General features: G+C 39.6%; 2 protein-coding genes across 5 annotated transcripts in view; one reads left to right on the top strand and one right to left on the bottom strand.

The window, feature by feature from the left end:
* The window catches only part of PNKP (Polynucleotide kinase 3'-phosphatase), an 18542-nt gene extending 16533 nt beyond the window's left edge, over nt 1–2009 (bottom strand). The window contains exon 1 of the mRNA XM_045752351.2: nt 1687–2009. Coding sequence (XP_045608307.2) covers nt 1687–1870 — 184 coding nt within the window. The 5' untranslated portion in view covers nt 1871–2009. The remainder of the gene's footprint in view (nt 1–1686) is intronic.
* On the top strand, nt 1663–17220 carry Nsun5 (Nop2/Sun-like domain containing protein 5). Of its 4 annotated transcripts, none has more exons than XM_045752355.2 (9): nt 1663–1761; nt 2682–2895; nt 3742–3848; nt 5454–5605; nt 8333–8475; nt 10307–10429; nt 11754–11869; nt 12766–12938; nt 14829–17220. In XM_045752355.2, exons 1-9 carry the CDS (start codon nt 1757–1759, stop codon nt 15356–15358), a joined length of 1563 nt encoding a protein of 520 aa, XP_045608311.2. In that variant the 5' UTR covers nt 1663–1756; the 3' UTR covers nt 15359–17220. The 4 variants fall into 4 exon arrangements, with proteins under 4 accessions (XP_045608311.2, XP_069170595.1, XP_069170597.1 ...); XM_069314494.1 differs by having other exon boundaries at nt 1746–1761; nt 2602–2895; XM_069314496.1 differs by lacking the exon at nt 1663–1761 and adding an exon at nt 2166–2257.

The raw sequence follows: 17220 nt of genomic DNA, 5'->3' as shown, positions 1-17220 counted from the left end.
GCATTTATGACTTTGGCGGGTAGGCAGTTCCATGGGTTAATAACCCTGTTAATAATAATAATAATAATAATAATAATAATAATGAAATGCATCTTTCTCATGGGTCCTTGGTTGTTGCCTATTGTTAACTGTCTGGAAAACATCAGCAGTTTCATAGCATCACATGACAAAACGGGGCTGCCAATCCCATCACAATAAATTATTGCGATAGGCGACAGTTACATCGTCGTTACAAACCACTTATTCATTCATAATCTAACCCAATACTACAATAACAACAAGAGAATATGCCATTTTGCACTTTCCAGTATGGGGAAAACGAATTTTCCTCGACTGTACCCCCACTTACCACATTTCTCCAGACAGTTGCATTCCTGTTTAGCATGACCCATTGTTTCTTTGTTTTAACCATTGTTTTATGCATTGAAGTATTATACCCTTTGAGAAAGTCCATAGGAGCTGTGATGAGGATTCGAACCTATGTGTTGGGTTCCCACACACATGCCCTAGTCAACTAGCCCACGACATGGTCAAAAGGATTGCAACCTGGAGTTCTACCGAGCCCACAAGGGTTCCCGAGGCTTCTACTGAAGCCGAACCAGGATTTTCCACTGGATTTTCACGGACCAGAATCCTCATCACGGCTCATACGGATTTTCTCATTGACACATCACGTTAGTGCGATTACTCCCTGTGTATTGAAAGAGGAGCGTCAGAGGTAGATTACTCTCTAAGTGTGATTACTCTCTGTGTATTATACCCTTTATTCCATATGCCAGTAATTTCCTTTCTAATCTTTTATGTAGTGCCTTATCAAAAGTTTAAGCCAAGTCCATGTATACTACATCTACTGTTAGTCCTTTGTCTGAGTATCTGGTTACTATTTCAAAAAATGTGCTCAGGTTTGTAAGGTAGGATCTATTTTTAACAAATCCATGTTGTGTTGATTTAATGAGATTGTTAACCGAGATGGTGAATGCTTCCTTTCCTTAGGATTCTCTACGTGAAGGTGCAGATGTGTGATGTTAAGCTGAGTGTGTAGTGTAGACTAGACGCACCAGGAAGACCACTTTGAAGTATAGTGTAGACCAGACTCACCAGGAAGACCACTGTGAAGTATAGTGTAGACCAGACTCACCAGGAAGACCACTGTGAAGTATAGTGTAGACCAGTATAGTGTAGAAGTATAGTGTAGACCAGACTCACCAGGAAGACCACTATGAAGTATAGTGTAGACCAGTATAGTGTAGAAGTATAGTGTAGACCAGACTCACCAGGAAGACCACTGTGAAGTATAGTGTAGACCAGTATAGTGTAGAAGTATAGTGTAGACCAGACTCACCAGGAAGACCACTGTGAAGTATAGTGTAGACTAGACTCACCAGGAAGACCACTGTGAAGTATAGTGCAGACTAGACTCACCAGGAAGACCACTGTGAAATATAGTGTAGACCAGACTCACCAGGAAGACCACTGTGAAGTATAGTGTAGACCAGACTCACCAGGAAGACCACTGAGACGTGTAGCACAAACCAGACTCACCAGGAAGACCACTGTGGAGCAAGAACTGACAAAGACCCCGGCCTGGCCAGACAAGAATGTTATCAACCACTCAATATCACCATGACGCCCCCCCATGACGATCCACCCACCCTCTTAACATGGCTCAATCCGGTCCAATCTAACCTTGCCGTTTGGAGCAACGTTTAGACTTGATCCTTGTGTCCCTTGACCGTCCTACAATGTACCTCTCGTTATGAGGTAATACAATAGGCGGATGGAGTTGTTTCAAGCAGGCGAGAACACATTTCCGAGCCATATTGGTGCTGTTAATAGGGAAAATAGGAGACTGGGAAGGGCCCCGCGCCATGCACGTTCCGGCCCACCTCCCTCTATGTTATCTTCAATTAATGTATTTCTGTTCTTCATATCTGAAGAATATGGGTGTAAAAAGCTTCACAAAGTCAATTTTTAAGATTTCTGCTTCAATTCATCGTCGAAGAATGTGCTTGAGGAGGATAAATCGTTTCTCTCTCACTCTCTCAGTGAGAGAAGATTTGTTGTGAGAGAAGAGGGGGGGGAAGGGGTGTTTGGGGGGTGAGAGACACATGTGGCCTCCAGAAAGGTTCCCGGGAGATGGCGAGGAGCAGCACACACCTGCCTACTACCACACACCTGTCTACTACCACTCCTCCTCCAGGCATCACCACTACACACCTTCATTCAACCTACATATTCATTAATTAACTTGTGTTGGGTGGGTGGAAGCACGTGTGGTCTGTGCCGCAGGTCCTGACGTGGTCCGGGTCGCAGGTCCTGACGTGATCTGGGCCGCAGGTCCTGACGTGGTCTGTGCCGCAGGTCCTGACGTGGTCCGGGTCGCAGGTCCTGACGTGATCTGGGCCGCAGGTCCTGACGCGGTCTGTGCCGCAGGTCCTGACGTGGTCTGGGCCGCAGGTCCTGACGTGGTCTGTGCCGCAACGCCTGGCACGGTCTGTGCCACAGCTCCTGGCACAGTCTGTGCCGCAGCTCCTGGCACGGTCTGTGCCGCAGCTCCTGGCACGGTCTGTGCCGCAGCTCCTAACACGGTCTGTGCCGCAGGTCCTGGGGTCCTGACGTGGTCTGTGCCGCAGCTCCTGACACGGTCTGTGCCGCAGCTCCTAACACGGTCTGTGCCGCAGGTCCTGGGGTCCTGACGTGGTCTGTGCCGCAGCTCCTGACACGGTCTGTGCCACAGCTCCTGTCTGGATCTCTGCCACAACACGTACAATGGGAGACAAGAGGCAGCATTCCATTCCGGTGCCTCGGTTATACAAAGAGGCCAGCAAAATATTGAGACAGTATGAGAACAAAGAAGGAAGTCTTAAAACATTGGTCTATAAAGGAAAATATAAAGTAAGTTACATATAGAAATATATTTTATAGAAAATCTTGGGTCATTTGCTTAGCCTAGCATTAAATGGTTTAGTCCACTGCTGTGTATTTTAATATCACAGCAGTGGACTAAATAGATTTTCTGTTTTGAATATGTACTGTATAGAGCAGCGGTCGCCAACCTTCCGGATTTTACGGGTCACCAAATTCATAATTTAAAATCCCGTGGACCACTAATGTGAATCCCACGGTCCACTAGACAAGAAGTGATAGTTATTAAAGTCAAACTATTTGATGCCATTAAATATAACGGTTAAAGAAAATACACAGTTACATGCAATACGCAAATAAAATTGTCACATGGTGACCGCTAGTATAGATGGTAATTCCCAAAATTATAAATGTATTTTTGTTTTTTGCAAATAAATAATAATCATCATATTATATTCTCTAGGAAGGCTCCTGAGTGGCTCTGGTGTTTGCTGCCTGGCAATCTTCATCGAATTCAACCCACACCAGACCCTTGTGTGTCGAGCAAATAGGTCTAAGTGGAGGTCAAAATCTGGCCCCCCTATAAAAAGTTGCAAGAAGCAGGGGAATCATAGTTCACCCAAACCAAGAATTGGCTAAGATAGACAAAACATAGAAAACAGAATACCTGTAAAACAGAATGGCCAGAAACGCGCGAGCTGCTCGGTGGTGAAGCACTTTCAATGTTACGTTCATTTTTTGGAGCTTGCCAGGCAACAAGCACCAAAAAATACCACAAGACCCACCAGAAAGAGTTGTTTCATTACATTCAAAGCTTGTTATTTAGTTTTCTTATCATTATTAATTAATATTATTAGTTAATTTCAACTGTTCCAGAATTACAAGAGAATCTATGGGCTCCTGTGTAAAACAGTAGAGAATTCTGCTGCAATAAAGACTGCTCTTGCTGAATCCAATTTATATATCAAGGAATCAAAATTTGAGTAAGTCTTTGCCTGGTTTTATATTACATTTTAAAAGATTTATTACAAATGTTGAGAAATTATTCCTTTGGAATTCACTCTTCATGTAGACATGCACAGGTTCAACATGTTTCAAAGAAAGGGGCTAGTTAACGCTTAATATTTTTTATTATGCTGTTTCCCCAATGTCAGAATTGTCTAAATCTAACCTTAATTATTTTGTTCTACCGTCCACTTGGGCTGGACGGTAGAGCGACGGTCTCACTTCATGCAGGTCGGCGTTCAATCCCCGACCGTCGAAGTGGTTGGACACCATTCCTTCTCTCCATCTCATCCTAAATCCTTATCCTGATCCCTTCCCAGTGCTATATAGCCGTCATGGCTTGGCGTTTTCCCGACAATTCCTTTCCTTAATCACTTTGAATGCTAAAAGCTCCACAAGGTCTGTTCTACTTGATCTTGTACCTCGCATGTGTCTAATTAACTTTTATGTTGTAATTACTAGTATATATAGTGAATGTTTTGCTTTTGCCCTTAAAATGGCAAATATTTTTTTTTGTGGGCTAGGCCACAAACCTTTCTTCTCCAAACTGTTAATTGTTACACATTTGAATGTTATTTCTGATAATAATATTTTTAGTTTACATATTTATTAGATAATGTGTATTATGGAACTACGATAGATGATTACTGATAATTAATGATTACTGATAATTATTCATTAATAATGGTTACAGTACACAAAGAAATCACACTAATGTGATACCCTTGGGCAGAATTTGACTTGAGGCACTGTATTGGTTCCTCCAGTTCCACCCTTTTTGCCACTGCTGGGTCCGTTGAGTTCAGACCCTGCTCACCCTTCATTGACCTTTGCTTCACTGACTTCCTCTTCGTGTACTTCGGGCTTGGTTCCATGGCACCGTACTCTCCCTCATTTAGTGTGTTCACATTAAACAGCACTGGCATAGTACAGTACATTGAGTGTACTATGCGGCACTCAAAGCTCTTCCAAATAAGCCTAGAATGTAATGTATAAATTACGTAGTAGAAAATAACATTAACAAAATATTTTAAACAATAACAAAAGGAGTCACAATTACACAAGTGTTCTGTTTTCGCAGCCATTTGCAGTTCGTTTTGGTCGGATGGTTCCAATCTTTAACAGTACTGTACCTATATTATGCATCTGGCAAAAAAATAGGCTTTCCTATTTTGTTTCCTATTTTCCAAGTGCAATAAAATTTGATTAAAAAAGCTGCAATTTGTTCATTATTATTATCTTATACAGTAATAGGATAATAAAATGTTAAATTAACCTAACATATTATGGGATACATTAGGTAAAACAATGTTTGCAATAACATTACAGTTTCTCTATTTTATATGGTGGGCCTAGCATTGGTGCAATTTTTTCTCTCGAAATTCAGCAAGACAATTTAATTTGTCTTGCATTCCTCTATTTCCCTTGAAACTTTCTTCATCTGCCTCATTTACAAGTACTGTATAATGATCCTCTGTTCCCTAAAAAGATTGTTACAATCGGACAGAAAACCATTTAGTAATTTTTGTGTGTGTGTGTGCGTGTGTTTAGTTTACACAACACTTACATCCTTTTATTTGCAGTCCATATCTTGCACAAGTATTAACGCAAGAGATGCTTGGAAAAGGATTATTGGGCGATTGCAGACCAATACTTACTCTGCTTAAATATGAAGACAAGATCAGAAGTTTGATGAGTTCTTGTCATTTCAAACAATCTTCCCATGAGAAGAGAGGTGAGTGTTTCAAACTTAAAAATATATGATGTTCTTAAAGAAATATTTCTGGCATGATGTCTGAACATTTTACAGTACATTTAATATGTTAGTTGATCACTCATGAAACTATTATTACAGTGTTAGGTATTCCCAGTAAGAATACTATACTGTTTTGTGGCATTTTTCAAGTTATGTCTGGAGAATTTCATCATGTGTTGTCTTGAAATTGCCGGGACTTACGTATGGTAGTTCAAGTAGGTTGTGGATAGTTTTGAGGACCTTGATAATTTTTTTAAAACAAATAGACATATCTGCTCCAAAATTTATATGTACATGCTTTATTGCTGGGGTATAATCCCAGTAGTCTCAGTTACCAATGATAACCTAGGAAGTTTTGTAATACAATCAATTATGTGTTTTATTAGCATCCTTATTGTGTGACATTCATAGGCTCAACAAACCTGCAAAATCACAGGTTGACAGGAACACAGACAGCTGAACACCCCTCTCCCCATCCCCACATACCCCACCAAACTTGCTTGTATCCTGAATGTGCAACCAACATATTGGCAGGATGGGCCCACTTCTAAAACTATGTCTTGAGTTTGCCATTTTATCACAGTGTTGTGGCTCTGCTTAACTCTTGGGTTCTTTACATATGAAATATGCTAAGACTTGGGTCAATGTCACATGAATGTTCCTTTTAATTATTTGGTAAGTTTCTCAAAGGTGATCATCTAAATTAGCATAGGCTCTTTGGGAGCCAGCAGTAGTCTCTCTGGAAGGAGACTGGTCCCCCCCTTGCTCTCAAGTGTACTCGATCATTATCCTGGTCATCTATGTGGCTGTATTTTAGCTGGATGACTAAATTCAGGCTTTTGCTTTTACTAGTCAGAGTTGTGGGGCATTAGTTTGTTTACCTGTGGTCCTTACTCCTGTTTGTTTGAACCTGAACACTTCTTGTAACTCTTCTGCTGGGTTCTCGGAGTTTGGCTCTCTGCGCCATTCATGTCCAGGGAATGTCCAATGTCCTCAGACAGTCTGTCCCATTTCCACGGAGTGGGCCATCAATACCATCTCCTTCCTGTAGCTTTGCAAGACATTTGGGTGCCCAGATGTAGACCTCTGCATCGGGATGGACTCTGTGCCTTCCCTTGTACTGTACGTGGCTCCTTTCCTGGATTGTGAGGCCCTGGCAGTGGATGTCTTTCACCTGGACTGGTTTAGGTGGGGTTTCCAGTACCTCTTACCCTGTTCTGACTGTTAATCTAGGCCCTAGCCAGTTTGGAGTCCTACCAGGCAAAAGTTGATCCTTCTGGCTCCCTGGTGGCTGGCACTCTGTCTTGGTTTCACATGCTTCTTACTCAGTGTCCGAACTTGGGTGTTTTTCCGCAGCTCTGCCTCTGTCGGAAGGTCAGAACAGTTACATCCTCAACTGGTTTGACTGCTCTTTGCATCTTTTATGAATGTTTATTGCCATCTTTATGGGGAACAGGTGGCTTCTTTTATGTTGTACCACCTGTGTTTCTCTGCTTGGTGACAGTATGAGGTTTCATGGTGCTCCTTTCGTCACTTCTTTTCCTGTATTCATTGTTCTTCAGTTTCTAAGCATGTGCTGCTCTTCTTTCTTTCTTTCTTGGCTTTTTCTTGGTCTGCATCTCATACCGAATGTTGTCATCTTGTATCATGCAGCACTGGGGGAGCCATTTCAGCTTGCACTGGGGATTGATACTGCTTTGACTCCATTTCACAAGCTGCCTCACACATTGTTTTATCTCCAGCCTGCTCATGCCCTACCCGAGCCTGCTTGGTCTCTGGACCATGTTCTTGTATTTCTTTCTTCTCATTTTACAGTGTCCCCTTTGGTTCATGGTTGTTTCTGTACGTCTTTGTTTTCAGGTTGTCTTGCTTTCAGTTGTCAGGTTGGAGAGCTAAATGCTTTCCTCTAAACTCCACCTCTCCGGAGGTGGAGTTTTGTTGCTTTGGCCGTGATGGGTGTTTTGTTTGTTTATAGCTGGCTAATCCTTTTCTGGCAAAGAATGAGTCGGTTGGCTTCCGGCAGGAAATTTTGTATTGTTTGTGCATAGGCGGGTATGTCCATTTCTCCATAGCCACTGTCTAAGGGTTAAGTTTCTTTGAAAGTTGTTAAGCTTTGTACAGTAGTTTACACTTGGATGTGGTGGATGCTGCTAGCAAAGGCACTTCCTAGCACTCTGCTGCACTGACGGCTTAGATGAACGATCATACCTTTATTGATCATTTGTATGTGCCATTGTATAATATTCACTGAACACACACTGTTCAGGAATTCATTAGAGCGAGGCCTCAATGTATTTAATGCAGTTTCCATTTAGATTAGTTCAAACTTCACTATAATGGAACCTAAACAAACTTCTTTAGATAATAAAGGATTTTGTTATTCAAGCTAGGTCTCGCTGCAATATATAATAAAACTGTTGAATTTTGTTTAGTGTACATATATTTCACATGAACTCCTGGATTTGTTTAACTTGCTCATTGCTGTGGCTACTTAACCTAAAGCAATTAGTGACCATAACAGGATTGGATTTTATTCATTTTAGTCTTCAGCTCCATTTATCTTTTGTGTCTCAAGTCACTTTTGTTTAATCTTGATTTGTCTTGTACATAAATTTGGAGGATATAAAGGGAAAAGTTTCATCATTAATGTTAATAATGCATTTGTATTTTTACCTTGGTTTTCATCAAAACATTACTCATTTACAGAATGCAGTCCACGGTATGTTCGTGTTAATACCTTAAAGACATCTATGAGTGATGTACAATTCCAGCTTGATAGTGAAGGGTGGATATTTCAAGAATATGACTCTGCCCAAGTGACATATGATGATTTTCTTTGTCTTATTAATGTAAGTATTTTAACAAGTGATGTGGTTAGATAATATAAAACTAATTATGTATTTGTGAACTAATGTATGTGATTTAACTTAGTTGTTAACTTAGTCGCATGCATTTTATAGTTTTAACAACTTTTATTAACAAACCTTACTATTTTTAGCAACCTTAGTCCTTCCGCTGCATTAGTCAAACAAGGATGACTGCGGCATATCTAACCAACCTGCACCAGCTATCTAAGGATGATTTAACATACCACACAAGATTTAAAACCTCCCACTGGTACTGTACATAGGGCCTACACAGTCTTTCTCAGGCCTCCAGTAAACAGATGCGATTTAAAAAAAAAAAATGTGGATATCGTTCCTGAGTGTGAAGACTTCAGTACTGAGTGAGCAATCAAGAGTGGCACATGAAGCACTAGCTAACAGCACCGTAGTTCAGCTTGTGTCTACGGCATCACTTAAAAATGGCAAAATATATAAGTAACTGCTATTATTTTGCGATGATAGTACCATATTAGACGATCCTGACTGTGATAAAGACTATGGATAGTATTATGTTCAGATATCAGTGAACACAATGATGTTTATGGTGTTCTCATCATGACACAGACAGCGACAGCATTCTCCCATTGTTTGGTACATCTATGCATCGTAAAACAACCTCATGCTCCTTTAGAAAATAAACTTGTACAAAGTGATTCATATTCAGGATTTAGTGACCAGGATACTGATAATAATAATACTGTAATAGCAACATTGTGCCTAGAGTTAGCAATAAGCATAATAATTTGGGGGCATTATGGGGAATCAGGTTGCGTTAACAATTGTCTAGTGTAGTTAAAGTTCTGTCCACTCGTTTGACTTTCAGTAGTAGTTTCGACCAGAATAGGGGTTTGTTTTGGGGTGCTTACTTTTCTGGGTGCCTGAACTGGTCAATGGTAGACATAGAATGCTCCATAACCACATGTGCAGTTCTATAGGCCATTGCTCCTCGTGCCTCTCTGAGGGGGGTCCGGTTCTGGCTCGTGGTCCCTGGTAGGCCTAGAACTCCATTCATATTGACTGATGCCAACATCTAATATATCCATATCAGCCTGGATAGCTCTAGGGAGCCTCCGGGTCTCACCCAGAAAATGGCGTTTCATTACATTCAACGCTGGGTTTTTTCTGGCCATTTGTGCTGCATACCCTTCTTGCACTTTCCTATATCCTGTGTAACCTCCTACATCTTTTCAGATGAATTTTTTTTTTCCCTGTTGAATTTCCTTGCCCAACTTAACTTGTTTATTGACATCTAAATTTGATTTAACTTCAAGAGCTATTATTAATTCTTTATTTTCCTCCTCCAGGACTTTTTTTTCAGTTTCCTAAAGTTTCCTATCCTTTTATAATTCCTTTATTTGATCTTTCAGAGCTGTAACCTTGTTTTCGTTACTGGTGCTCTAATTCTTAATTTTATACACATAATATTTTACAATATTCTCTATTTTTGTCAGCCTATAGTGAAAACCACTCATACTAATATTTTCCTCATCAAAGCCACCAAAATCAATCTTTTCTGTGTTGATCTTCCTCATGCCGGAAGCCATCTTTGCTTTGGTCATCGTGTGCTCCTACTATTTCTTTCAAGAACACTTTTTCTGCTTTGTTTAACATTTTTTGGTTTCTGTCTGTCAGATATTCATTCACTATTATACACTTTGTCACTGTGATATTGGTTATTTATCCCTCCCAAATTAAACAAAAAATGGAATTTTCCAGGGGAGCTCCTTGAATTTTTTATATGATTGTTGATAAGCAGGTATGGAACATTTATATTTTCTAATTTTACTTTTTTCAGAATTTGGAAGAGTCAACCTACCTAAGAGATTATCATATACCTGACTTGCTGATATTCCCACCCAACACCCCGTTCTGGGATAGCATTCTCTATGAATGTAATGCTGTAATTTTGCAAGACAAGGTGAGGTGCAGTTTTGCTATGTTTAATCTTATATGAAACAACAAAATTTTCAAAAGAATTTATGCTTCAACAGTAATGTACATTCCTTATTTTGTGAAAGGATATATTTATACAGTAGATTTATTATTTAAAGTTTTATTGTTTCTTTCCTTGGAAAGACTTCTCTGTTTTGTGTCTGGTGGCAGCTCTCCGATGCTACATTCACGTCACCACTTCTGCATCGGTTGATGCCTTGAGGGAATGATCCTGTTTCCTTTACCCTCCTGTTCCAAGGCTCATAGTTCTCAGGTTGTCCACAGTGTCATTAAGTCTAGCCAGCCTGTGGTATACCCTTGTGCCCATGATGTTTGCAAGTATGCTACTCTTTCAGCTGATTTGCTTACATGTCCTGGGCTGATGTTCAGGCGCCAGACTTATGGAGGTCGAACTGTGTGTTGGCAGCCCAGTACTAGTATTTGGACAATGTTTCCGGTCCTCAGCTCCCCTGTGCGGCCTTGGGTCTGCTTTCTAGGCCGACGGTCTTGTCTTCAATTTCATACCTGTAGTCCTCCCTCCGTGGTGATTGCCCATTTCTTCCTTCTCTGTGGGTAGTTAGCTTTGGGGGATCGACAAGGGGCTCCCCCACAGAAAACGAGCATTGAATGTAATGAAACCCCAATTTCTGCGTGAGCCACTTGGGCTCCCTGGCACCCTCCTTTCCCCAAGGAGTCGCGTTCTTACATCATTTGTTGAGCTGATGATGGAGCGGCCTGTGAGCTGTGGCTTGCCCCCCCTCCTCACCCAAAATGAGGGGAAGGGTGGGGGTGAACATGCTGGTGCTTGGTTTGTAACATTTCTGATCATATGTTTACATAGTTTGGTGAGTTCTATGGCTGTTTTCTAGCTTTCAGGTCTCAGAGGCAGCCAGCTGTAATTTGTTTAGACTCGCTGACTTTCTGGGTGCCTTCCTCGGTGGTGGCATAAATGAATAACCTAATATATAAATTGCTACAGCTCCCTTTACGTATGTGAGGGGGACCAGGTTCTTGCACTGGGTCCCCAGCAGGTCAAAGAACTCCGTGACTGATGGCACCTACATTGGAGACGGTAGCTTCAGGGAGCCACTGGGGCTCACCCAGAAGTTGGAGATTCCTTATATTCAATACTTGATTTTTTTATTCACTAATTGTAATACTATAGTAAATTATTTGTTTGAAATCAGAATTGGAAGAATTTATCATCACTGTGCTAACCGAGAGGTAAAATATTATTCAAGTTAATGCATTTGCTGTGGGATTACGATGTTTCTTTAGATACAAGGGCATAATGATATGATATTTTTCAGGCTAGTTGTCTGCCAGTATTTCTTAGCAGTTTAAAATCCGGAGCTAATGTGATAGACGCATGTGCTGCACCTGGAAACAAGACCTCTTACATTGCAGCAGCCATTTCTGACAACGGGTAAGGAAACATATAATAGTCTCACTTGCTTTTACGCAATAGACAGCCTATGCGATTTTAGAATTTTTATATTAATGTAAGTGTATCAAGGTTGCTTGATGTCTCGCTGGTTATTCAATATATTCATGGCGGAGGTCATGAGGGGAAAGGGTCACTTAGAGGGGTGTAAATTTTGTCCATACAGTACTTTCTGGAATTCTCTCTGCTATAATGGTGTTTGCCACATTTGTCCATTTTAAGTACTGTACTGTACTGTAAATTGGAATTGCCAGCAAGATAATATATGGAGATAGATTACTGAATGTTTTTAAATTGCTCCATTTTCCTCCACTGATCTTTAAAATGCCAAGACCTTGGATTTTGATATTTGATTATCAGTACAGTACTTCTATCAGTATTATTTACGGTGTTTAGTGATTCAGTGTAAACACTTATTTCTGCTCTTTTCATTTTATTTTATTAAATGTATAAGGTGAAAATTGTTGTCCAAAACAGGTCTGAGTTTTCACCTTCCATGTGCAGTGGCTTGAAGAAAGCTTGATTAACTATATGATGAAATCTCAGTAGCCTAGCTCACTTTGGAGAACTTATATGGAGTTCATGTGCCATAATTGTGGCAGTAAAATGGAATTGCAATTCAATTCCAGTAAACGACTTTATTTATAAATAATGTTCAGTTAGACATTATATTGAGAAACAAGTAAAATAAATTTTAGATATGTGGAAGCCTAATAAATCTTTGAGCAAATTCACTGTTCATGTGGCTTTCCAGAAACATAAATCTTGCACAGATCAGTATGCTGCAAACAATGCACATGTCTAATATGTTTGGAATTTAATCTATTACTAATTGTTATCATTATATTTAAGTGTGAATGAAAATTTTATCTTTTCAGGCATGTTCTGGCAGTTGAAAAAGATTTTGAGCGTTATCAGACTCTCCAGAAACTTTTGAATGAACGAGGAACAACGTGCGTTACGTTTCTTAATAAAGACTTCACCAAACTCCTACATGACAAGCACTCGGATGTGGAATTCATATTTGTTGATCCTTCATGCTCATCAAGTGGTATGTTTTTTTTTAGCTATTCCAGTCAGTTCCTTCCTAAACCTTGATTCTTCTTGACATTGAATAGAACCAGCAGCAATTAGGGCAGGTCAACATTCCACCTCGACCCAGCAGACAACATTCCAAACTGTGTGCCATTGGGGCCTCGTAGACCAGACAGTCACCAAGCCAGGCTGCAATAGGAGAACTATAAAAATCATGTACAGGTAATCTACAGGATCATACTGGAAATTTAAACAGAAAAGTGCATAACATGAGCCCTATAAGTTACCAAGAGGCACAACTTGGCAACCCAAGCTCAGCAAACTGTCCTGGTGGTAACGGACAACTATTATTAGGTTATTGCCATTAACCACCACCACCAGAAGGGGTTGTCTCGCCACAGCATTGCCATACCAACTCGCCTCGTGTTTCATCCTGACTCTCCTCAGCAGTAGTTCTCAGGCAGGTCTCCAAGTTCTTTCAGTAAATTGACTTGTATTATTATCATCTATCCACTACCACCCACCCGTCCACGTCCCTGATACAGTAATTACCCAAGTGTAATTACACTTAGGTAATTACAGTGTTAGGTGATGGCAGTGGATGGGTGGTATTAATACAAGTCAATTTACTGAATAAACTGTGCATATGTCTCCTCATACTTTCCGTATGGAGAGTCCTGATTGTCAAATTTTGTAAAGGCCTCAGTGAAGTCCTTTTACTTGACCCAGTTTTGGTCTCACAAAAGTCATTATCAGTTTCTTTAGTATTTCATCATCCATGTCATTAAAAAAGTGATTCTGAAGTTGGAAATCACAGCATATGCTCCTCAAACAGTGGTCTCTATGTGTTCTACTGGTGACATTCTACTATCCAGAAGTATTTCTACATCTCTTTCTTTGTTAAAGATCTCTAATTTCTTTCCCAATAATTTGTAGGTTGTGAGTGGTCTATTTTCTCCTAGTCCACATTCCATATCATTGCATTTATTCACATTGAATTCCATTTGTCACATGGTGCTCCAAGCACTTACTTTATCTACCTTACCTTGCGATGATTTCGGGGCTCAACCGCAGCTCGGTCCTCGACCAGGCCTCCTCCTAGGTACATTTGAAGGCCATGATAATCATCTACATCTCCTATCTTCCTTAGTAGCTTAGCATCATCAGCAAACATACTCATAATTCTGTATTCCTTCTGATAGATCATTTATGTAGACAATGATCATTACTGATGCAAGAACTGAACCCTGGGGTACTTTGCTTCTGATTACTGCTCTCATCTTTGTCAAAAAATTTGTCATCCATGTCAGCAGTCTCCCTGTCACCCCCTCCAGCACGTTCCAGTTCCCAAAACAATCTCTTGAGTCTGTATGGAACTCTTGTCAAAAGCCTCTTTTAGGTCCAGATGTACACAGTCAATCCAACCATCTCTTACCTGTAGAATTTCTGCGGCTCTATCATCAAACGTGACCTATTACTGTGACCTTTCCCTTGTCACTGAAATATGATCTGGGAAATATAGCTAGCCAGACAACATGAAATAATAAGCATTTGATGAAATAGAAACCTGCACTCATCTCATAGAATATCCTAATTTAAACATTTTTCAATCCAGCAATGCAATAATTAAGTGATATTTTACATAAACATTAAACTTAAAGCTAAACACTGACAGTATAAAAATCATTTAATGGTCTGAACTTATTTTATATAGAAGCAGTCATTTTAATCTTATCAAAATCATGCAGTCATACTATAATATAGGAAGTATTTAATAGCAAGTATTGTGAGAAGGTAATTGGATTCCATAATAAGATTTTTTGTGTTAAATCTGATAAATGTTACACATTTATGGGTAGTGAGAGTAAATAGATTTCTCGTGTATAACTATAATTTTTTTTTTCAGGTTTGAGCCTCCACAATGACGAAATACCTGAGCAGCGCATCAGGAGTCTCGCAGCTTTCCAAGTTTGTATCTTGCTGCATGCTCTGTCATTCCCATCAGTAAAGGAGGTCATCTACTCTACATGTTCAGTTAACATAGAAGAGAATGAAGAAGTTATTCAGGAAGCTTTAAAGAGATTTAACCATCAGTTTGAGCTAGAAAATCTTGGTCAAAAACTGCCTGGATGGAAGCATTTTGGAAATGAAAACTTTGTGTTTGGAGAGAAGTGCTTGAGAACCAGAACTGATGTAGATAAATGTCATGGATTTTTTGTAGCAAAGTTTGTAAGAAAAGTTACTGAACATAATGTTGCTATCAATTCATCATTTTCCCTTCATAAGAAAGAAAAGAAAAGGAAACATAAAAGAAATGTAAATGATACGGCCATTATGTTACTTGATGGTGAGAATTCTGATGCAGCGTGCCCTCGCAGAAAGAAACAAAGAGGTAAAAACATTAAGGAGCTACATAACAAAAATGATGAACATTGAACAGTGTGCACAGTAAATGGTGTAAATTCAATTACTGTAGTTTGTATACAGTAGATGCACCATGCAATCATGAGCCAAAATCAGACAGAAGGAAATAATGTGTATGAAGACTACCTGTGCCAAAAATGTTTCCAGACAAAAATTGTAAACCAATAAAAGATTGAAAGGTAAAGAAAAATTTTAGGTGTTAACTGATGTTATGTCCAGTAAAGTGGTCATATACTGTTTATGACAAAAATTGGAACAAAAATCTTAATAGTACAGTATTGTGTATATAAACTAGGATTATAAGAGAATACATGAGCAAAGTTTGTGCATACTGTATAATGTTTGGCATGAACTCCACACATGCAATTAATGGTTAAGGTGGTATTGTGTATGTTTAAAATAAAATTATAGAAAATTAATAGTTTCAATATAAAAATAGAATTAAAACCCAATTAATAGAAAAAACTAAAATGGAAAAAATTTAAAGTAGAATGGTGGACACTTGATTCCTTGGGGTCACCTTCTAGGTCTTACTGTTTGCCAACCTTTGAACGAAATATTAAACTTGATTAACAAAAATTGTCATAAAATGGATAGACTATTTTGACAAGTGCATTTAGAAATCTTTCTTTCCTGCCCTGGTGCTCGGGATACCTGCTGGCAAATGACTTTTAAACATAAAGTGCAATTATTGTCATAGCTTGATTCATGGGGTTACGCGGTTATCATCATATGTTGATCTTAACAATTATTGTCTAATTTTATAGAAATTATGCTAATATGAATATTACAAATACATATTGATGAGCATGTTTCCAGTCATTAATTCTAGATTTTCCTAAAAATTATATATTTGAGAAGCCAAAAATGTTACAATGAGAGGAATAAATTTTATTGATGTTCTTTAAATAAAGTGCCACCTGATAAGAAAATTTTCACCAGTGTTAATTTTCCTATGCATCATTTTCACCGAAACTATGATTACTGTATCTGCATCCTTTGGAAAACTGTACCATTTATTAATAAGTTTGCGGCCCATTCATAATGATGTGATCAGTTTGCGCCACTGATAATTCAACTGGTTAGTTTGCTGGCTCATAGTAGTTGACATTTCTTTTGGGGCAGTTTTCAAATTTACTTTGAAAATTCTCATAATTCCCTACTATGACGTGGCATCCCAGACAACTGCCAGAGTTGCCAGTACCTTAAAGCAGCCCTGTAAGCATTTCCAAAGAATACCCGATTAACCAGGTTGCAAACAGCCGCATCCCACAGTCTGACCAGACCAATTGGGAGACCTGGTCAAAGGCCGGGTCGTGGGGACGTGGATCCTCAGAACATTACAAGGTACTGTACTGCAAGGTAACTTAGATGGTATACTTAACACTGTCACCCCAAGGTGGTGTCATCAGTATAAAGAGAGACTCCGAGCTCTCAAGGCTGTTGCAGGTTATCACTCAGGCTATGGTGCCAATGTCAGAATTGTCAAAATGATGTACCTTGCATACATCAGATCTTTAGTGGATTATGCTGCATCTCTGCTTGTTTTGATGCCTGAAAGAAAGCTTGGAGGGCTTGAAAAATTGCAGATTGAAGCCTTGAGGATAATCCTTGGGTGCCCTCGTACCACAAAGACACTTAACATGAGAAAGGAACTTAATATTCCGAGCGTTGTTGATCGTGTTACTGAAATTAACTGTCAAATTGGTATAAACGACTTACACTGAATTTTGTAACTAGCTCATTAAGATTGTAACTTGCTTAGCTAAATGAATTGTGGGGTTCAGTCCCTGAGCCCATTATGTGCCTTTGTAACCCTTTCCACTACCGCCCACAAGATGGGTATGGGGTGCATAATAAATGAACTAAACTAA

Source organism: Procambarus clarkii, chromosome 79 (assembly GCF_040958095.1).
Source record: "Procambarus clarkii isolate CNS0578487 chromosome 79, FALCON_Pclarkii_2.0, whole genome shotgun sequence".
In the NCBI taxonomy this organism is placed as follows: Eukaryota; Metazoa; Arthropoda; class Malacostraca; order Decapoda; family Cambaridae; genus Procambarus; species Procambarus clarkii.
Note: the sequence above shows the minus strand (reverse complement) of the source record. Positions and strands in the feature narration are given on the sequence as shown.

Excerpts from the sequence above, each read along its gene's own strand:
- Nsun5 (XM_045752355.2), top strand. Across the intron at positions 10,430-11,753 it reads CTGTAATTTTGCAAGACAAG|GCTAGTTGTCTGCCAGTATT; the intron begins GTGAGGTGCAGT and ends GATATTTTTCAG. Across the intron at positions 12,939-14,828 it reads TCCTTCATGCTCATCAAGTG|GTTTGAGCCTCCACAATGAC; the intron begins GTATGTTTTTTT and ends TTTTTTTTTCAG.